This window comes from Acomys russatus, chromosome 8 (assembly GCF_903995435.1).
Source record: "Acomys russatus chromosome 8, mAcoRus1.1, whole genome shotgun sequence".
Taxonomy (NCBI): Eukaryota; Metazoa; Chordata; class Mammalia; order Rodentia; family Muridae; genus Acomys; species Acomys russatus.
Genome location: NC_067144.1, coordinates 21,200,871 through 21,224,052, shown reverse-complemented (window position 1 = coordinate 21,224,052; position 23,182 = coordinate 21,200,871). Strand labels below are relative to the sequence as shown.

General features: G+C 38.6%; 1 protein-coding gene across 1 annotated transcript in view; it reads left to right on the top strand.

Annotated features, from left to right (window-relative positions):
• Stxbp5l (syntaxin binding protein 5L) overlaps positions 1-23,182 on the top strand; it is a 239,059-nt gene that overhangs the window by 35,097 nt on the left and 180,780 nt on the right. Inside the window, exons 3-5 of the mRNA XM_051150549.1 lie at positions 2,655-2,752; positions 16,553-16,634; positions 21,905-22,005. Of these exons, the coding sequence (XP_051006506.1) occupies positions 2,655-2,752; positions 16,553-16,634; positions 21,905-22,005 (281 nt within the window). The remainder of the gene's footprint in view (positions 1-2,654; positions 2,753-16,552; positions 16,635-21,904; positions 22,006-23,182) is intronic.

Below are 23,182 nucleotides of genomic sequence, written 5' to 3'. Positions count from 1 at the left end.
ATCAGATTTCTGCTTCTCTGCGTGTGGTACAGACCTCATCCAGAGCTTTTTCCCCTCTGCTGTGAAGAGCTGTTCTGCAGTCCAGGTTTTGGGTTCTCATCTCATGGCACTTGTTCTGTACTCTCAGAGTGGGGTTCGGGGGGGGGGGGTCAAGCTACTCACTAAGCAGGAGTCGTTAGAAAGTGGGTTTTGATACTGCCCTATTCAGTATAAAGAGGAATGGGTTTTCCTGGCATCTCCTCTTTCTGCTAGTGCAGCTGCCATAGTTGGCGCTTGTCTCCTCTCTCCTTAAAACAAACGTCTGTGCTCACAGCACACTGCAGCTATTCTGAGGCCTCGTCTTTTGCTGCCAACTTCAGCTGCACTTGCGGACAGGCTCTGGACTTCCTCCTCCTCTATTGCTCTGCAAGTTTCCAATTTCACTTTGTTTCCGAAACCAGAGATTTTCTGTCATTCCCAACCTCTTCTAACAGCTGTTCCCCAAAAATTCCCAGTTTGTCCTCCACAAATTGTAGCCGACTATGGCTGGGTGATGTTCACCATCTTCTGATCTGAAATTTTTCTTTTAAGAAGCCCAACAGAAACACACTTTAAAAATTCCTTTTCTTTTCCATACAAGAGAAATAATGCCAGTGATCTTTTGGCTTTATAGAGAAAATTCATTTGTATTTTTACTTTTTTTCTGACACTACTGAATCAATTTAAATATTATCAGGAGATCATACTATTAATCAAAAGAACCAGTCAGCATCACAAACTCTAATGATAAATTCACAGAGGTCATAGTGACATAAAGTACAGCATACTCACATGATTCCCTTTTAGAAATGACATTTGTAAAGAGACCTATAGGATAAAAATTATGTTCATTTCTCTTTAAAATACCCATAATTATCTTGTGAGTGGACAGAAGTTCTTACCATTTGAAGCTGGGGCCTGCAGAGATCAAAGTTTAACAAAGAAAAAGGGTGAAACACATTAATATTGATTTTAGGTATGTATAAAGATTGGAAGAATATGCATCTAGTCTATATACTTCTTCATATATACTTAAAGATGATGTAAATATATTTGACAACATACTTCTGTTTTTGGAATAAACTATTTGAAGTAGTCACATTTCACTATTGGCTTCATTAACTGGTTATATTACTAATATCTTATTTAGCATTTTGTGCTTATGTTCATAAATATTTTCCTTTACAGTACTTAAAATAACATGAAATTATATAATCTATACAATGTGATCGGTTTTCTCTGACATTATTACCATATTAAAAGCAGTATTTTGTTTCTCATGGCCTTGTGTTTGCAGCTCATTCTTCTTCTGCTAATGAACCAGGACAGCTAGTTTGTTTGTTTGTTTTTTTGACACTATAGGTTGTGTTCATGCCATTTGATTGTATGACTCTACATCACTAAAAATATGTGCCTTATATTTATCATTAAAATGAAATTTTGGCATTTGGGGGAAGAATTCGAGGCTGAATTAATAACAACGCACATGAAAACTAAGTAAGTTAAGTAAATTATTTTAATTGCAGGGAGTAAACAATTTGTATGACAGAAAAAGAGAGTGGCCAAATGTCCCCTGGAGGGGCAGACCTGGTGGCACTCAGAGGAAGGATAGCAGGTTACCAAGAAGAGACTTGATACCCTATGAGCATATACAGGGGGAGGAAATCCCCCTCAGTCACAGTCATAGGGAAGGGGAGTAAGGGGAAAAGGGGAGGGAGGGAGGAATGGGAGGATACAAGGGATGGGATAACAATTGAGATGTAACAAGAATAAATTAATAAAAAATTAAAAAAAGAAAAAGAAAAAGAGAGTGGCAATAGTACAATGCAAATAGCTATGCTCTATTGGGAGATAGGCACATAGTATATGTGTATGTACACATGTGTGATGGAGCTGGAAAAGGAAAAGAAATCGATTTTTCTAAAAGTAGCAATACAAAAAAAAGTTAAGATTCATCAGGTAAAAATACCAAAACAAATAACAGAAGAGATTAAAAATAATGGAATCTGGAAAGAAAGATAGTAAAGAGAGACAGGACAGATGAACTCTAATCATCACATTGTTTTCTATGTAATTATCTGACTTGTCAAACTATATGCATGACAATGATAGAAAATAAAGCTAAGTGGGAGAGAAACAAGTAGGATATAGAACTGCAATGCATTAGTCACAATACTTTTGATAACCATTCATGTTTCTACGTCTACTAGTAATACCTTTTAATTGTTACATGATATTTCATTTCATGAGTGTACCACAATTCTTTTAATGGTAGGTGCCTGGGCTATTTCTGATTTTCCACTACTATAATTAAAATCACCAGTGTCATAATTAAGAAGATATTTTGTGAATATACGCTTTTAATTCTCTTTGGTGCCTATGGAGCGGAATTGCTAGGGCCTATTTTAGGTATGTATTTAGTTTGTTTACAAATTGTAAGATAGTTTTCTTAAGTAGTTATAAAATAATATACTTTGTACCCTCAACAGCAATATATGAGAGTTACGTTATTCCATGTCTTTTACTTTCCATTTAAAAGCTAATTATAGCTATTCTGGTGGCTATGTAATAGTTTCTTGTCATTATTCTTACTTTTACTTTCCTGATGACTATTTCTACTATTTATTCTCTTTCAGACAGTTCGGCATGGTTTTCCTTATCAGCCCACAGCATTGGCCTTTGATCCAGTCCAGAAAATCTTGGCTATTGGAACAAGAACAGGTGCTATACGAATGTATCCTTAATTTTTGTTAATTATTTTTTACAAACATGACAATTACATTTGCTTGAACATTCAAATAAGTAAAGCATTTATAACCAAATAAAGTATATGGCCTCCTTAAAATTTAGTAACTATTAAAATTAGTAACTATTGTGAAAATTACTATTGTCAAATTTCTTAGTATTTTTTTTTTTATTTAAGAGATGACTGTTGATGCCATTTCTTTAACTTCTTTCATTTCTTGTTTGTGTCATTTTTTTTTTCCTGATCAGTCTAGTTAGAAGCTTATCAATTATAAACAAAGATTGAACGTTTGGACTCATATTTCTTTATTGTTTTCCTCTTTTATACCACATTAGTTTCTACATTGATCTTTTAAAAATTGACATTGGATTTAGTTTGTGGCCTTTTAGTTTCTTAAGGTGAAGCAGCCACTAAGTTGATAACTTCTGATATGTGCATATGGTGTATGAGATTTATTCCCAAATGCATTTTAATGTCTTCTCCACTTTTTTCAAATCAAAAGTTTTATTTTGAGATTTACATTTAGGTGTAAAAAATGTTTCTGAGAAATCTCATGTACTCTTTGGTTCAGATTCTTTTATCTCTAACATTTTATAAAACTGTAGTGTGGTGCCACAACTGAGGAGCTGGAGAGAGGGTCAGCATCAAGAACATGCAAACCTGAATTTGGTTCCTAGCACCAGTATGGTGGCTCCTAACTGTCTGCAACTCCATTCCAGAGGACTTAGTGCCCCCTCCTGTGTTCTGGGGCCATCAGGCATACATGCAGTGCTCATACATGCTCATATATACACATAAATAAAGAGAGTCTTAAAATAATATTCTACACTCCTGCAGTCACCTTATTTTGACAAAGAGGCCAGTGATACACATGGAAGAACAGGTGATATCGATAACAAATGGTCCTGGTAAAACCGGACAACTATATATGTAAGAATAATGAAACTAGATCTTTTTCTCTCACTCTGCATAAAACTCAGTGTATCAAAAATTTCAGTGTAAGATTTGATAGCCTGGCTCTGATGGAAGAGGAAGTACAGAATATACTTGAACTTATTGGCACAGGAAATGAACACACGCTCACTTCTGGTGGGAGTGAAATCAGGTGCAGCCACTATAGAACTCGGTGTGGAGAGTCTTTAAAAAGCTAGAAATAGATCTACTATGTGATCATCCATACCACTCTCTTGGATAACTGCCCAAAGAGCTCTGTGACAGTGGCTCGAATGAGAATGGCCTCCGCAGGCTCATATATTTGAAAGTGTGGTACTTAGTTGGTGGAACTGTTTTGGGAAGGATCAGGGGGTGTGGCCTTGTTGGAGGAGGTGTGTCATGTGAGGCTTCAAACCTACGGGTAAGAAGTGCTCTCTCAACTGCTCTTCCGGCGCCCTGCCTGCCTGCCTGCCTGCTGCCATGCTTCCCAGGATGGAGGTTGTAATTTCACCCTTCGACCTGTAAGCAAGCACCCAGTTAAATGCCTTCTGTTATTGCTTGCTTGTGTCATTTTTCCCCTTGATCAGTCTAGTTAGAAGCTTAGCAATTATAAACAAAGATTGAACTTTTGCATTCATATTTGGGGAATATACTCCCTATATTCTTTTTGTTTATTTGTTTGTTTTGTTTTTGTTTTTTGAAACAGCTTTTCTCTGTGCAGTCTTGGCTGTCCAGGACTCACTTTATAGACCTGGAACTCACAGAGATCCGCCTGCCTCTGCCTCCCAGAGTTACTCACTATATTCTATGAGACTAACTCTATATCCTACCATAGAGAAACTGTTCATTATTTCTCTAATCACAATAGCCAGAAAATGGAAACAACCTAGATGTCCATGAATAGACAATGAGTATATGGTATGTTTAAGAAATGGGATACTATTCAGCTGCTAAGAAAAATGATGATATTGCACCATGTGTTGTGGTGCACACCTTTAAACCCAGCACTTGAGAGGCAGAGACAGGTGGATATCTGAGTTCAAGGCCAGCCTGGTTTATAAAGCGAGTTCCAGGACAGCCAGGACTACACAAAGAAACCCTGTCTTGAGAAAACAAGGGAAAAGGAAGAAAGAAAGAAAGAACGAAAGAAAGGTGAAATTGTGATTTTTTTTTTTCAGAGGTGGATGAAGCTGGCAAGAATAATTTGAATGAGACAACGCGGCCCCAGAAAGACAAATGTCCTGTTTTCTCATTTGTAAATGCTAACTTTACATCTTTATATATGTGTGTATCATTTGCAATGCTGACAGAGATTAGGAAATTAGTAAAGTGCTAGGTGGAAGGGAGAAATTTAAAGGAGAGATTAAAACATGGTGCTATAAAGGGATAAAGGAGAATCATCTCACAGGAAAGGTTTAACAAGGTGGACAGAGTAGACAAGAGAATGTAGGGAAGGGATGAATAATCACTTTGAAAAAACATGGAAATATGCCGCTGCTATAGAAACACCCTAAAATAGATACAGGCACATGTGCATTTGAGCTTAAATGGAGTCGCCCCATAATGAAATGATAATGCCCCCATTAGACACCACAGGCTAGCAAATGAAAGTACAGTGCCACCATAGGTTACTTCTCTTGAAGTTGTTGGCCTGTGAGGTACCATCGGTCTCCCTACACCTTACAGACTATTACCAAAGCGTTTACCCTCCATGCTCTGACAATAAAACTTTATTGCTGAAGACGCCACATAGCTGAGTCACAATACAGAGAAACCAAGCTGGCATTTACCTGGAAGTTTCATGCCTCTTGGCTAGTTTTCGTCATGCTGGAAGATTCTATGCATGCTCTCAGAGGAGAAAAGCAATCACTTATGGTATCCAGCTACAATAATGATTAGCCTGGAAAGACGAGCCCACTTGTGCGGTAGTGGCATGTCTATGTAGTCAACAGTGGCACAAATATTACTGGAGTAACCAACCACTTAATGCTTGGGTTTGAGGCCCACTTTACAAATTGAAACCCATATCTGTAACCAATCTAGGACCCAAGAACCTGTGGCTAGATATGGCATAGGCCCTAGGAAAGAACCTCCTACTGTTACTCTGCTAGATGGACATAATAGTAAAAAATTTCTAATGGATAACCATTATATGGATAGGTCAGTGTATCTCTTAACCCTCATCAGAACATCTTCTTTTACAGTAGATGACAATGAATGCACAGACCTGCAACTTACCAAGGTGCAGAGAAGAAGAAACTACAACCCCCAGCCTTCCCATCCTCCTTCTCCTCCGTTCTTTCTGTCTCTTCTTTTACAGTGTTCCCTAGGCCTGTAGAAGGGGTGAAGTAGATGTCCCATTTGGTACTGATCATTGAACAGTCATTTATTTTTAGTACTTTGACCACTTATTTCTCCATTATTTCTCTATTGGATTCCATTTTCATATCTTGCGCTGACCTTTTAAAAATCCTATTTAGCTGTATGCACTGGGAATTCATTCAGGATTGTATTTGTTTCCTCTTCATTTATAATCATTTTGAGTTAATTGTCTGGAATTTTGTCTAAGTAACTCTCAGGAGGACCCATTGCTCTGGGATTAGATTTTTGGAGTATACATGTTGCCTTAGTTTTTTCATGTTACTTTTTTTTTTTTTTTTACATTTAGACTTGCACATGTAAAGTTAGATTGTTGATTGAATTTATTTATTTTAATTTAAGTCACCTCTTTTCCTTTCAGTGGACTGAAGAATCAGTTTCTCCCGTTAGACTGGTGTTCAGGGTACCAGGATCCATTCCCAGTGTTCTCCTAAGAGAATAATCCTATTTGCAATAACAGTCCCTATCAGGGATAGGCTCACTATGAAGATAGAGCCAAGTACAAAACACTCACCCATAAACACCAATTCTAATTTTAGGGAGTAAAGGGACTGTACACATGTTCTTGTATATTAATTATTGTAGATATGAAGTGGGGGGGGCAGAGTAAGACATAGTGGTTAGCACTTGGATGACAGAAAGTAGAGGGGATGTCTTAGTGAGGGTTACTATTGCTTTGATGAAACACCATGACCAAAAGAAAGTTGGGGAGGAAAGGGTTTATTTGGCTTACACTTGCATATCACTGTTCGTTATCAAAGGTGAGGATAGAAACTCAAACAGGGCAGGAACCTGGAGGCAGGAACTGATGCAGAGGCCATGGAGGGGTGCTGCTTACTGGCTTACTCACCAAGGCTTGCTCAGCCTGCTTTCTTATAGAACCCAGGACCATCCACTCAGGGATAACACCACTCACCATGGGCTGAACCCTCCCTCATCAATCACTAATTAAGAAAAGTTCTTACAGCTGCATCGTACAAGGGCATTTTCTCAATTGAGATTCCCTCCTTTTGATGACTCCAGGTTGTATCACCTTGACACAAAACTATCCAGGACAAGGTGGGGGATCTAATTAGAAAGGGAAGCATTTGGAGCTCTGAAGACTGTAAGTGTGTTGGGGAGTGAAGGAGTTTGACTAAAGAGAGACTTAAGGGAGAGAGGCAAAGATATGCTGCCAGATAACTTAGAACCATCTCTCAGCAGCTCAGCAGCCCCAGGCACAGGGACTTACAAACCTGGGCCAGTCAGTGGTCTTTGCTAGAGATAAAAGAAAAGGCAAACAGTAAGGAGAAATGAGAAGGAAAAAAAGGAGAGAATATCTTTTAAAAGAGAGATGGGGACACGGGGCAGGAGAGAGCCATGGGAGCAGTACTGAGCCGGCCTGGTAAGTTGACATTCTGTATTAAGGGAATATGGGGAGAGCTGGGTGCAGATACAGGATATGCAAACTGATTGCTGGGTTCCATCTGACACCTCTCGTGCTCCTATAAACCTGTCGTGCTACTAGGAATTCACTCTGCAATGGGCGGTCCCATTCCTATATTCCATATTTCTGAGGACTCGTCAGGGTCAGGCTCTAGCTTTGAACCTGCTCTGTCTCTGACTCCTGCGTGGATTCGGCTATGCTTGCGACTTGGTCTCTGGCCCTGGCCCTGGCCCTGCCTCTGCCACTTGTTCTTGCTCTCTTCGTGCTCGCACTTGGCTTGGAAGCGGCTCTGCAGTTGGCTCCTTCCTATTTGGACTGAGTTTTAGCACATCTTCACTGAGTGGTGACAGGAGCTAGGGACAGATGGCTGTGAGGGGCAGGAAAGTTAAGAAAGATGCTCAGAGCCACAGGTGGATCTGACTTACTTTATTTACTCTAGATAAGAGTGTGCCCCTGGTTCCAAGGATACAGAATCACACAAAAGTGGCTCTTGCCAGAATTTCTTGCATAACAAGTTACATAAGGATCACATTTATTCCTTTCTCACTTTTTTTTGAGTGTATCCCATTGCAGTCACCCTAACTAAGTCATGCTGGGTATCTAGATCATTGCCATGTTGTCTAAACTTATATTTGGCACTCACAGCCTTTATTTCCTTTCAGGTGAGCAGGTGGATCATTCCTTGATGTTCGCTTACTTAGCCAGTCTTTGGCCAGGTGCTCTGTGGAGGAGAGGCCAGGATGAACCCTCGAATTCAGCCACCATTTCTTTATTCCAGAGTGTGAGAGAGAAAAGGTTGTAAGAAGTTGCTTGGTGGTTCCCTCTCCCTCACGTCAGCCATTCTGTACTCTGCTTCTGCTTCTTGCTTCTGTAAGTCAGTGTATTTGAGAAAAAGCACTTCCCCGCAGGTTCCACTGTGCTGGCTGGCAGGGCCTCTATGTGCGAAAGGGCGCCCTTCCTGCAGATTTCCACTGTGCCCACTGATTGGAGCTTCTCTCATCGGCTCCCTGTGCAGGTCTTATTTGATCTTGTAAGTTCATTTGTCAGCCTTTCTTTTGAAGGAAACAATATTATTTTCTGTTATATTCACTGTCTTCTTCAGCTTCACAAAGTTTCTTTGGTGAAGCTTCAGACCGACCATCGTACCCAGAAGTCTATTTTATTGTCTTACATGATAGTTCTGGCTAGAACGTCTTGTAGAACAGACAGAGTGAAGGTTGGCAGTTTTTCCCCCCTTGTTTCTGACTTTGAAGGAAAAGCTTTTGTTAGAATGGAAACATGTCGCTGGCCTGGAAGGAGACCTAAAGTTCTAATTCAGCTTGTTTAGTCACTTTGGCTAACATATTACCCTGGGAAAGTGGGTTTAACATAGGTCATACTAAAGAGATTGGTGGGATAATCCATTCTTTAATGAGATATTGTATTTTTTTCCTTCTCAGAATCTCTTAATTTCCAGAAATGATGCACATTATTTCTTAGACTTTTTTTTTCTTCTTTTGAGAACTCTTTGTTCATGTCTCAGGCCCAGTTTTTTTTTTTTTTCAATGAGTCATTTAGAGTTTTTTGTTTGTTTGTTTGTTTGTTTCTTTTTTTTTTTTTTTTAGTTCTTTATATATTCTGGATATTAATCTTCTGATTCTATTCCATTCTGTGGGCTTCCTCCTTACTGGGATGTTGTTTCTTTAGCTGTATGAAGCTTTTTATTCTGCTTTTAATTTTAAATGTTTTGTCTGCACACATGACTGTGTGATGGTATCACATCTTGGAGTTACAGATAGTTGTGAGCTGCCATGTGGGTGCTAGGACTCAAGCCTGGGTCCACTGGGAGAGCAATCAGTGCTCCCAACCTCTGAGTCATCTCTTCAGGCCCCAAAGCTTTTTGTTTTTATGAAGTCCCAGCTGTCAATGTTGGCCTTAATTCTTGGGCAAGTGGGGTTCTATTGAGAAAGTAATTTCCTACACCTTTTTCATGTAGGGCACCGCCTATGTTTTCTTCTAGAAGTTTTGGACTTCACATTTAGGTCTTTGACCCAATTGGGGTTAGTTTTTTGCAAGGTGATGAATATGAGTCTAATTCATTGTTCTGCAGTGGACGCGCAGTTTCCCCGGTGCATTTGCTGAAGGTGCCTTCCTTTCTCCAGTGTGTGCTCTTGGCATCTTTGGTAAATATTAAGTGGCTGAAGTTACATTGCACATAATTGGGTCTTTGATTTTGTTCCATTGGTCTACATGTCAGTTTTTGTGCCAGTCCCATATCACTGTTGTTTGTTTGTTTTTGTTTTTCTTTAATCACAATGGCTCTGAACTATGTCCTGAGAGTTGGGATTATAATCATTCCAGCACTGTTTTTTTTTTTTTTTTTTTTAATGAATTTTGCCTGTAAATTTCCCTCTTTGTTTATTTCTGCCCAACTTTGGCATTAGGGTGATATTGGAGTTTGAAAGTGCCCTTTCTGTCTCTTTTCTCTCTTTTTAAAAATAATTTAAGCTGGATTGGCTGTACATATTCTTTGAAAGTCTAGTAGACTTTTGCTGTGAATCCAGCAGGGCCACTGTGGAAGCCGATTGATGTCAGCTGTCTTTCTGTATTGATCTGCACTCTGTTTATTGAGTCATGGTCTCTTGCTGCACCTGGAACTCACCATTCCCAACTAGTCTAGCTAGCTAGCTGGACCAGAACATCCTTTGTTTGTGCCTCCTGAGTGCTGGGATTACAGGTAGCCACTATGGCTTGCCTGGTTTCTCTATGGGGTTGGGGGAGCTAGACGCTGGTGCCAAAAGTGATTTCCACTAGGTTATCTCCCCTGTCCAAATATATATGTTTGACAGAATATGCTCTGATGATGATGATCTTTTCTGGTTGTATTTACAGTAAGTATCCTGGACCTTGATAGTCATCTTTCTCAAGATTAGAGAAATTCCACCTATTTTGTTAAATAGGTGAATTAGTCACTTATGTTGATGTGATACAGTATCTGAGAAAGGACTTAAGGAAAGATTTGGTTCAGATTTGAATGTATAGGTCATTATAATGAGCAGACATCACTGCCTCAGACATGTAAGCCAGCTGGCCACATTGCATCCACTATCAGGAGGCAGAGCGATGGGTCCCAACATTTTATTTGCTTTCTACTTTTTATTCACTCCAAGACCCCAGTGCATGGGGCACATTCAGGATGGCTTTTCCTTCCCAAGTTAAAACTTTTCTGGAAACACCTTCTTTGCATCCCCTGGAGGTATGTTTCCAGGGTGGTTCTAATCCAGCAAACTTGATAATGAACTCACTATCAAAATATGTTTTCTATGCCCTTCCCCTCAGGCACTCCTCAATTTCAGAAGTATGTTTATTTGATGTCTCAAAAATTTCAAAGGCCATCTTCATTCTTTTAATGATTTTTTTTCTTTTCCTTGTCTTCAGGTTTGGATAGTCTTTGTTATGCTTGACCTAGTTTGTTAATTGAGACTTTTACCTGTATCTTTAATTTGAATTTTTGAGTTCAATTTTGAAATGTCTGTCTGATTTTTATTTTCAAAATCTGTATATCTTTGCTGCATTTCTCACTCACGACATGAATTGCTTACCTGATTTGTTGTATCATCTGTCTTTGTTTTCTTCAATTTAACTGATTTTCTTTACAGACATTCTTTTATCTTCTTCCTTGGATATTGCACTCTTATCCTTTACTTTGAAGTCTAGAGTATCAATTGTGTTTCTTTGAAGGTGTCATGTTAACTTTGTTTGTTTTTGTAACTCTACATTAAGATTTATGTATTAGATGGATCAACTAGTTTTACTATTTTTATAAGATGGCCTTTTTTTTATTTTTTTAAAGATGAGCTTTTTAATTCTTCATTTAAAAAATTTTTGAGATTATAATTTAATTACAACATTTCTTCATTTCCTTTCCTCCCTCCAAACCCTCCCATATACCTCTTCCCACTCTTTTTCAAATTTATGCCCCCTCTCTCTCCTAATTGTTATTACATGCATAGATGTGTGCGTATATATATTCCTAAATGTAGCCTGTCCAGGCCATGTAATGCTCTCCATATGTGCATTATCAGGACTGACTGTTTGGCTCTAGATAACCAATTGCTGTGCTCTTCCCTGGAGAGGACCGCCTCTCCCATTCTCAGCTTTACTCAGTTGTCTGTAGCTCTCTGTGTGGCCCTTGTGGACTTATCTCTGATTAGTTTATCATATTCATTGGTGCCATCCTTACTCAGTCACATTTGGGCAGCCATATTGGTGAGCTTTTATGGGTAGTGCTTCTGAAATTACTGGGAGACACCATCTCACAGCAGTCTCCTGGATATTCTGGCTCTTAGAATCTTTCTACCACCTCTTCTGCAATACTCCCTGAGCTATAGATTTGGGCTCCACAACCTTTTCATTCTTGAGGCCTCTGGAGTGCCCTCCATGATTTGAGAGGCAGCAGGGAGCACAGGAACTCCCTGCTGTATCTTTCCTGAGGTCACCATTGTTTCTACTGCAGTTTCTCTAAGCTTGTTTATAGTGCTACCTTTGGAAAAATTCCATTTTATGGATGGAGGCATTAAAAGGAATGGAGCAACTATATTTTGGTGGAAATAAAAGATTCTGTCCCAGTGTTTTTCATTTATTATTTGTATTAATTGCATTTTCATTTGCATCCCATTGAAAATGTCTTTAAAAGTCTGCTTGGTTATTTATATTATTTAGCCTTCAGGTAGCACGTATTTTCCTATTAACCTTCATATAATTGAGTCTTAATTTAATTCTGTTAGGGTAACAGAATATATTTTGTATCCAGAATGGTTCTCCTGGATCCTTTTAAATTAACTGAAGCTTTTAAAATGCCCCTGTATATTGTCATATTGATAAAGGTTAAATGTGTTTGCAGTTGTTGAGGAGATTGGTCTATGGATGTCAGTTAGGTCAAACTGATTTATGGTTTTGTTCAAGTCTTCTGTGTTTGTACTGACCTTCTGTCTACTTCCTCATTACTAAAATAGTGGCATTAAAATCTCCCATTACAAGTGTAGATTGATCTATTTATATTTATAGTTCTACCAGTTTTTGTTTTATGCATTTTACAGCTCTGTCATTAGATATGTAAACATTTAGAAGTAAATCTTCTTAACAAATTTAGATTTTTAATATATTAGTAAATGATTTTATGTCCCCAGTAGTAGTCTTTGATCTGAAATCTACTTTACCCGATGAACACAGACATTCAAACTCTCTTTTGGTTAATCTTAGTATAGTTTATCTTTGAAAACCTTATAATATGGCTTTTAAAGATGATTTTATTTATTTTATGTATAGGAATGCTCTATCTGTATGTACACCTGCACATCAGAAGAAGGCATCAAATCCCAGGCTAGATGGTTGTGAGCTACTATATGGTTGCTGGGAATTGAACTTAGGACCTCTGGAAGATTGGATAGTGCTCTTAACCACTGAGCCATCTCTCTAGCCCCCATATAGTCTGTTTTTTAAACTTACTATATTTTAATTTTTGTAGGAACCATGAAATTTGTATTTCTTGTTTTGTTGTTCAGTTTGACAATCTCTGCCTTTGAAAAATAAAAACAGATTTTATAATGTAAAAAACAGACTTACTCTTTAATGATTATTCTTTTAAGAATGATCACTTCTGCTATATAACATATTTAGTTGTTTTTTTTTTTTTTTACTTCAGATTTATTCACTTGTCCATTTTTTATTTTATGTGTATGGATGTTTTGCCTGTATGTATGTCTGTGCACCATATACTCACCTGGTGCCCTGGGAGGCCTGAAGATGATGTTGGATTCTTGGAACTGGAGGGACTGAGGATTTTGAGCCTCTGTGTTGGTGCTAGGAATTGTATTCTGGCGCTCTGGCAGGGCTGCCAGTCTCCATACTTGCACTACCATCTCTCCGGCTCCCAAAGTCATTTCATTTTTAAAAGCATATAACAAAGTCATTTTAAATTTTGATATAATTTTGTGAAGTGTCTTCGGGTCTTATTGTTGTGAATAGATTCATAGATCTATTTGTAGATGCTGTGACCACAACAGCTCTTATGAAGATAAACATTTAATAAGGGCTTGTCTGCCAGGTCAGAAGATTAGTCCGTTATCGTCATGGCAGGAAGCATGGCGGCATGCAGGCAGACATGGTTCTGGAGAAAGAGCTGAGAGTTCTGCACCTGGATTGGCAGGCAGCAGGAAGAGAGAGTGACACTGAGCCTGAAACCTCAAAGCTGCCCCCCTCCCCTGGGCCAATTTTCATCCAAACCACCAGATTCCACTCCCTGGCCCCCATAGGCTTGAAGCCGTCAAAAACGCATTTGCTCTCACTTCAAAAGTCCCCATAGTCTGTAACAGTCTCAACCCCGTTTAAAAATCCGAAGTCTCTTTGGAGACTCGTGGCAAATCTTTTATCTGTAATCCCTGTAAAATTAAAATAAGAAGGCCGACCACAAACTTCCAACATACAGTAGCATAGAATACACATCACCATTCCAAAAGGCAGGAGAGGGAGCTTAGTGAGTAAATACTGGACCAGAGTAAGAACAAACCCAACTGCGCAGACTCCAAACTCTGATCTCTGTGTCTGATGTCAAAGCACTTGTCAGATCTCCATCTCCTGCCAGATCTGTTGACTGCAGCACACTTCTCTCCTTTGGCCTGGTTCCACCCGCTGTTAGCAGCTCTCCTTGGTAGGTATCTTTTCGTTTTGTTTTGTTTTGTTTTTTGAGACAGGAGCTCTCTGTGTAGCTTTGACTGTCCTGGATTTGCTTTGTAGACCACGCTGGCTTCGAACTCACAGCGATCCGCCTGCTTCTGCCTCCCAAGTGCTGGGATTACAGGCGTGCGCCACCACGCCTGGCTCCTTGGTAGGTATCTTAAGACTCTGGCATCTCCAGCATCTTGGGGTCTCCAAGGCAATCCAGGCTTCACCTTCACAACTTCACACACTGGCGTCTCTGGGCTGCGTGCAGGGACACCCCTGACGTACGCCTGGCTTCAGTGGCTTTCCTTAGTCAGTGAGGGAGATTCCATAACCTCTTCCTTGTATCCTTGGTTCGAGGCTTTCCTTTCATCCGTTTATCGCCTTGAACAGAGGACTTAGCTCCGTTCTCCTGTAACTGTGCGCTTTGTATTTTTCCTTGCTCAGCTTGCTCTTTTTCATTATAGATCTGCATAAGATTGGCCACTAACGACCACATGTTTTGAGATTTCCTCAGGCAGATAGCCAGGCTAGGGCAAAAGGCAGCCACATCCTTAGCCAAGAATGGTCAAAAAGTAAAATAAATAATTTTTTTATTTAAAAAAATTTATTTAAATAATTTATTCAGATTACATCCTTATTGTTATCTCCTCACTTGTATCTTCCTGTTCCCCCCTCCCTCCCTCTTTCACCAAAGCTGATTTCATTGGTAGACATATTACTAACTAATTAACTTATTTAGCCCTCCTTTTAAGGTGGCTTTATCTAGGAGATAAATTTTCCTCACTACTGAGCCAGTGTTTTTCTTAGTGTTTTGCATAACTGTTCTGGGAATTTTAGGCTTTCCGCCTTGGAAGGTGGGAACACAAAAAATGTCTGGTCTCATTTAAACTTTACTTTGGTTTTGTTTTGTTCCTTCTTGCTTTATTCTTCAAGAAAGAATTATCTTTGTTGGTGATGTTGTTTGTTTGGTTTTGGTCTGGTTTGTTCTTCAAGAAGTATGTTATTTCCTTTTTGGTTTCTTTTTTCCTTTCCCAGTTTCAAATAGCTTTCCTAAATCTATCACCTGTTTTACATTTTGCTCCACTCAGTGGGCCTTCCTGCAGATCTCTGGAATTCTTCATCATGCGTCCTTTTACTTTTACCTTGTACATTCTGGTTGTCCCTGGCCTCCCTCACTTTATTTCAACCATGGCAACCTGCTAGCTTTCCTATCCTAGACTGTGGCTGGGCTCTGGAACAGCTACAAGGTTCTGGTCCTTCCTACAATCTTCCATCCTTCTTTTCTCTTTTGTTCTGAATTATAAGTTAGCTTTCTTTTTATGAATCTTCTCCATTATCAGGAGCTACCACCATTCCTCCCACACTTGATACCCAATATCTGAAACTAGTATTCAGGAATCTAGTTATATCAACGTTGTTTATGCTTTTCAGTTGCTGGTGTAGGAGGATAAAGCTGCCCCGTTTCTTCACCATACCTGGAAATGGTTTTCATGAATTGTTTTTGTACTTATGAAAAGCAAACAATAACTATATATAGAAATATGTCATTTGGTAAGAAATACTTTAGTAAGGCTTGTTTTATGATGTTTAATTTGCTTCCTTTTTTTTCCTTTTCTCTTTTGTTTCCTTTCTCAATTACAGGTTAATGCGCTTTATGCAAACTGAAAAATATATTACTGTTATTTCTTAATATCTGCCTTTTTAAATCTTATTTTTCTATTCAGAAACTATTATATATATCATGTATTAATCTATTTCTTTATATCCTATTGGTTTTAAAATATTGTTAGAAGGGCTTTTTGTATTACTAATATTGTTAACATATTTAAATATATTAAATTGTTTTGTTTGAGACAGGGCCTCTCTAGCTGTTCTAGAACTTGCTATATAGACCAGGCTGCCCACTCACTCACAGAAATCCTCCTACCTCTGCTTCTCAAGTGCTAGAGTTAAAGGTGTGTGACACCATGCCTGGCCAACATACTAAACTTTTTATGATTTCATTTATTGCATTAAAATAGTTTGAATCTACTCTGGGGAAAGAAATGTTTAATTAGATAAATGTTTTAAAAAATGAGATGTGTCTGGATTCTCAGTTCTTGTTTTGCTTTAATGGAAAGGAGATGCCTTCCTGCCAATATTTTAATATAATTCTTCTAATTGTTAGAATATTACTCATTTATACTGTATTTGTGGAAAGTAACTTTGTGGAAAGTAAAAATCTTTTAACTCTGTTTATAGAATAAGGACAATGAAGAGTCAAAACCAGTTTCTAAATAAGTCGGATTCTCTTTCACTGTTTAATATTTGTGTAATTCAAATGTTAGATTCCTTGACTCTTGTGGTAGACTTGGGAGGCCTGGTGTTGACTGTCACTGCCAACATGAAAGTGGTGCAGCTGTCTTGCAGCTCCAATTCCTGATCAATGAGGTAAGAATTTTCTTTTCTTTCTTTTTCCCCTTTTTCTATTTCAAACACACACACACACACACACACACACACACACACACACACGACTGTTTTCATTATTTAAAACACAAAATGCAACACCTACACTCACAGAGTATTATAGGTTTGAGTATTCCTTATCCAAAATGGTTGGGTCTAGAAAGTTTATTAAGCTTTTTTAAATTTGGGATATTTGGGTATATATATTAAGATACCTTGGAGAAGAGACCCAAGTCTAAGCAACAGGTTCATTTATATTGTGTGCACACCTTATACACATAGTCTGAAGGTAATTTTGTATAACCTTTTCATTTTGAATTTAACCACAATAGATCAGGTATGGAACTTTTCCCTTTGTGAATAAGTTTAACTTTTGGAGCATCTGGGATTTTGTATATTTAGATTATGGATGTTCAGCCTGTAGTTGGTATAATTTTTTTTATATTATGACTTTAGATGTTTAAAATATTTACTTATACATTGTTACCGACATTCACAGTTTTCATATTACTATATTAAATTTGTAAATTTAATATAGAAAATATTAAATTTAATGTAGAAAATATCAAATTTAAAACCTAAATTTAATAAGAGAAAGTGCTTATCTATCAGAGGCAGAGGATCCTTTTCTTGTGACTCTGTGTTATACTTTTTTGTTCTTGTGCTATATGAGGTTATGTAACTAAGTAAATAAAGACAATCTTCAATCTCTTTTCTTTATTTACATTTTTTTATCATTAACTACCCTCCTCGATTCACCCTACAATAATTCTGGACCTTTCCACATGATCAGAAATCTAAATATCCCTTATTTACAGGTTTATATCTTTTTGCAAATCTTCAGAAGTAGTGTTGATGGACGGTTCATTTTGCTTCTGTAAATGAACCATAGGCACTCTGCTTATGATCCTACTTTACTTATCCATTTGGGGACCCACTGATGTTGTTACATCCTATTCTTATCACAGACTTAATAGCAGAGTACCTCTGTAGATTAATCAGAAGTCACACAGAAATATTATTCAGTTTATACTGTTATATTCTAATTTGTGTTGTAGAAAATTATCTTTTCTAGACCATGTTTTACCAATTTCATCTTTCTGTTTTTACCCTTTCCCAAGTCAATGTCTACTTCTCTCAAAAATGAGATCATTGTTCTATACTGAATTAAAAAGGTGTAGTTAATTCTGGTGCTCCATATTTGACCATGTCCCCTGCATGGGGAGGTCTGGTGGCACTCAGAGGAAGGATAGCAGGCTACCAATAAGAGACTTGATACCCTATGAGCATATACAGGGGGAAGAGGTCCCCCTCAGTCACAGTCATAGGGGAGGAGAGTAAGGGGAAAATGGGAAGGGGGGAGTAATGGGAGGATACAAGGGATGGGATAACAATTTAGATGTAATATGAATAAATTAATAAAATATATATGAAAGGTGTAGTTCATTAAATGCTTTTAAGAAATATTAATGGTTCTAGTTCATATGTAGAAAGCATTTATGCATTCATAAGCAACTCATCCAAACAGAATATGAAAACCCCAAAGCATATGCAAGGCAAATCTTATTGCATGGTGTGAAATATTTTATGGGTTCATGTTAAAATATTAATTTCTACCCTTTGAACATGTATATTCACATATATATGAAAATTATATAAATTTAAATTAAAATATTCTGATTATAATTTGTTATAAAGAAATTACTCTGTGAGACCCAAACCCCAGATATATGATATAAAAAGAAATATCATGGTGTCCTGTGCTAGCTAGTTTTTTGTGTACTTGACACGAGGAGAGGTAGATGAAAGGAGAAAAAAGCAATTGAGAAAATGCCCTCATAAGGCCCAGCTATGAGGCATTTTCTTAATTAGTGATTGATGGGGGAGGGCTCAGCCAATTGTGGGTGGTGCCATCCCTGGGCTGGTGGTCTGGGTTCTATAAGAAACAGGCTGAGCAGGCCAGTTAGCAGTGCTCTGCCATGTCCTCTGCATCAGCTCCTGCCTCCAGGCTCCTGCTCTGTTTGAGTTCCTGTCCTGACTGCCTTCAATGACGAACAGTGCTATTGGAAGCGTAAGCCAACCAAATCCTTTCCTCGCCCAGTTTCTTTGTCCATTGTGTTCATCACAGCAATAGTAATCCTAACTAAGCCCAGTTGCTGCCAGGATAGTGGGGTCTGACAGACCTGACCATGTTTTTGGAGGATTGTGGAAGGACTTGGGAACTTTGGACTTGAAAAGCCATTAAGTGTTGAGAGCTCAGCGGGATGTTCTGTGGGAGCTTGGAAGCTAAGAATGTTGACAGCAGCACAGAAGACGGAGGCCTGACTTATGTAGTTTTCAAGGGAGGTTTAAAGACTCTTTCAGACTGCTTGCTATTTTGAACTAAGATTCTTTCCTTCTGGTCAGCTGGGACTAAAGAGTAAGTCATTATTAACAAGAGCAGCACCACTGAAGGGAAGCCTTTGCTCTCCTGAGATAGTCAAGGTGGGCTAGCTAGAGCTGAGTGATTAAATGGTGAGTACGAAGAGAACAGCATCATGAGGTGAATCTGGGAAGTATTTCCTGAGAGCAAAGAGAAGCTATGTTCCAGAGGCAGCCAAGGTTGTACCTCACGCTGGCAGCCTAACTGGGTAGTGTAAGAGTCACCCAGGTGGTGCTGGTTTTGAAGTCATGAAGGGGTTATGGAGAGCAGCTGAGGTTTGGCACTGTGAGAGGGCAGGAGAGGCCATTGGTGAAGGTGCAGCCTTGCAGGCAGCTGAAGGCTCAGGACTGAAGGGGTCATACAGGGAAGTTGAGGTTTAGCTTCATGAGGGGAGTCTGTGAGAAACTACTGGTAAAAGTGCAGCCCAGTGGCAGCAGAAGACCCCAGCATTTTGGAGGTGCCAGTACCATGGGATGACCACCAAGCACAGCAGCAGGAGTAGAAGAGGGCCAGCCAGGGCCTAGAAGGCAAGCTGTGTGCTGCAGAGGGCAGAGCTGGCTAAGTAACCCAAGCCCTTTGGAAGATTCTAGAAGATCATGAGTGGATCCCAGACAGTGGACAGTTGGAGTTTGGTTTTACTTTGACTTGATTGTGACCGTGCCCTGGTTCGTACCTCTTGAAGTAAGAAAGTATTTAATTCATTTTTTATTTTACTGGAGCCCACAGTTGACAGACCTTCAATTTCAAGAGACTTTGGGGTTTTAAAAGAGATTGGCTATTTTAAATGGATGGAAATTTTAATGTGCTCGAATTTTTAAAGATTTTGAAACTTTTAACATTATTTATGTTTTTAATGTGATATCTTGGGGACAAATAAGAAAGGAAGGGTTGTGGCTTAATAAGGATGTGTTTGTGTGTCAAGTTGACAAGGAGTCAGTGTGTTGACTAGTCAGTCCCCTTGACACAGGCTAGAGTTATCTGAAGGAGAGAACCTCAATTGAGAAAATGCCTCCACATGGACCAACTCTAAGGCATTTTCTTAGTGATTGTTGGAGGTGGGCTTAGCCCATTGTGGATGGTGTTATCCCTGGGTTGCTGATCCTGGGTCCTATAAGAAAGCAGGTTGAGCAAGCCATGGGAAGCAAGCCAGTAAGCAGCACCCTTCCATGGCCTCTGCATCAGCTCCTGCCTCCGGGTCCATGGCCTCTGCATCAGCTCCTGCCTCCGGGATCCTGCCCTGTTTGAGTTCCTGTCCTGACTTCCTTCAGTGATGAACAGTGTTGTGGAAGTGTAAGCCAAATTAGCCCCCCTCCCCCAATTTCTTTAGTCATGGTGTTTCATCACAGTGATAGCAACCCTAACTAAGACAGGTACAGAGTCATTTTGGTTTAGGAACAATTTCAGAAAGACATTTAGAGTCTTTTTTATCCTAATTTCTAGACAAGAGATAAAGTTGGGAAAATTTTTAAAGTTTTTTTTTTTAAATATAGAATACAAATGAGAATGTATGTGACCAATGTTGCAAACTATGAAAGATTACCTGTAACAAAAACCTTTGGAAAATGTGTAAAGAGTTTTAGTTATTTCAAGACTCCCATGCTTCTTCCAGATAAGTGGTAGAGAACACTTGGTACCCTAGGGTAGCTTAGGTGACACGTCAGTCAGGAAGATATCACTACAGTAAAAGTTCTGAGCCATTTAAGCTGACCTTTAGATGTCAGTGAAAATGTGTGTGTGTGTAAACTTAGTTATCTGTGCATAGCTTTCTGCTACATTTAATGGTAGAACACATGGTATTGTATTTGAGCTAGGATTAATTTGTAATTGGTGGGATAAGATAAAAATAATTTTAGTATTATTTTTAGAGTTATACTTAACTCAAGGTGGAGAAATATTATATTGTAGGGTTTTTTTTAAATATCACAGGTAATCTTTTTAGACTGTAAGCAGCTGGTCAAATTATAAAACACATAATTTTAAGGAGGCACACATAATTTTTAGATACAAAGAAAACTGAAGGCTAATCTTACATGACCTGTATTTGATTGATAAAACTGGGTCAGGTATTGGTTTCTCTGTGAAGTTATATGATATTTATGTGAATAGTAGAAACAAAAATTTTAAACTATTTTCCTGAGGGAAATTAAAAAAAAAAAAAAAAAAAAAAAAAACCTTTACTAGTCACAGTGATGCTGTCCTGATTTGCTTTTAGCAGCTGTGATAAATACCATGACCAAAAGCAGTGTGGGGAGGAATTGGTTTATTTCATCTACCAGGTTAGAGTCCATCACTGAGGGAATTGAGAACAAGAAGTCCAGCAGTAATTTGAAGCAGGAACAATGGAGGAATGCTGTGGATGGGTTGGTCGCTCCGACTCATGCTCAGCCAGCTTCTTATACAACCTGCGACCAGGCTGGGCGTGGCATATGGGTTTCTGAATCCCCCTCCACTGATTAGCAGTCAAGAAACACGCCACAGGCTTGCCCCAGGTGGGTCTGATGGAGGGAGGCAGTTCCTCAGTTGAGGGCCCTTCCTCCCACACAACTCTAGTTTGCATCAAGTTGATAATAAAATCTAACCATTACAAATTGTATAACAGTTACTTCTCTCTAGCAGTAAATATGGATTTCTGAACAAGTCATCCTGACTGTCCATATGTAGTAAGTCACCTGCCTCTTCAACTCAGCATCCTCAAACTTTTGTACTATAATTTCCCTTCTTTTTTCTAGGTTATATAAACACATAGCTATTCAAGCAATGTCAAATCCAAAAGGTATTGATTCTGGTATCCTAATAGGTAAGCTGCATACTTTGTCTTCTTTTGTCACAGGGCGCTTTGGTTAGTGCGAGTTCAGATGATACACTTCATTTGTGGAATCTGAGACAAAAAAGGCCAGCCATTCTTCACTCTCTCAAGTTTAACAGAGAACGGTAAGATCATTTGTGCTGCCTAACTGTTATGGACGACAGAATTGTTTTTGGTGCAGGTTTCATGCTAGCTCGACAGACTTTTTCTTTTATAAATCTATGCTATTGTCAGAAGATTTTTTTCATAGAAAACACATAATTAAGATATGGTCAGCCACTTATGAAACTGTGAAAGACCTAACCCTTTTGTTCTCTAAACTATGAATGTCACTTCAGCAATCATATTTTCTTTTCCCTGGGCTATGGCGATGAAACTCAGACCTAAGGTTAAAAAGTTAGATAAAAACAATTTTTTTTTACATATTTTGATAATGTAAGACATCTCCTATATACCAACCCTGATCCGATTATCTAAATACCTCTTAATGGTAGAATACTGAATGAAAGTTTTAGAGTCCGAAATGTATATCAGTTCTAATTAAACACCGAATTTTAGTGTTGCCAAAGATGGTATTTTGATCAAACTTTGATCAGTTCCATTCTCTTTAGAATGATCACATCCAGGGGATTATTTAAATGCAAATGGGAGATGTTATTTTATTGGTAATAAATTATATCACATTTTACTCTTTCCAGTGTTTGAGTCGGACCTAGACATATGCACATCACTTAACTAATGATCACCGGTGAGTGATCAAGTAAACACGGAAGAGCACAGTAACTATGTAGAGTAGTCTATGGCTTGGGAAGCAACCAGACTTTTTACAGTGAACAGGAAAGCGCAACATAGGAAAAATTGTCAATGATGAGAAGAGAAACCATTGAGAATTAAATTTATACAGATTGACGAGCACCATTCAAGGCAACAAAAACATGGGAGGAAAGCAGCCTTGACCGAGAGTCTAACTTGGCGCTTGTTTTGTTGCATGGCAATAGTTCATAAGAATCAGTGTTCTTTCGGCAGATCTTTTTTAAATTATTAGTTTTTAAAAAAGATTTTATGTATTTTATGGATATGAATGCTCTGTCTTCATGTACACCTGCATGCCAGAAGAGGGTATTGGAGGGTATGGATAGTTGCGAGCAACCATGTGGTTACTCAGGACCTCTTGAAGTACAATCAGTGCTCTTAACTGCTGAGCCATCTCTCCATCCCCTTTTGGTAGATCTTAATGATATTATAAATATGAGAAAATGGAATGGTAGCCATGTAGAAATTATTATACTTTTAGTATTTTCA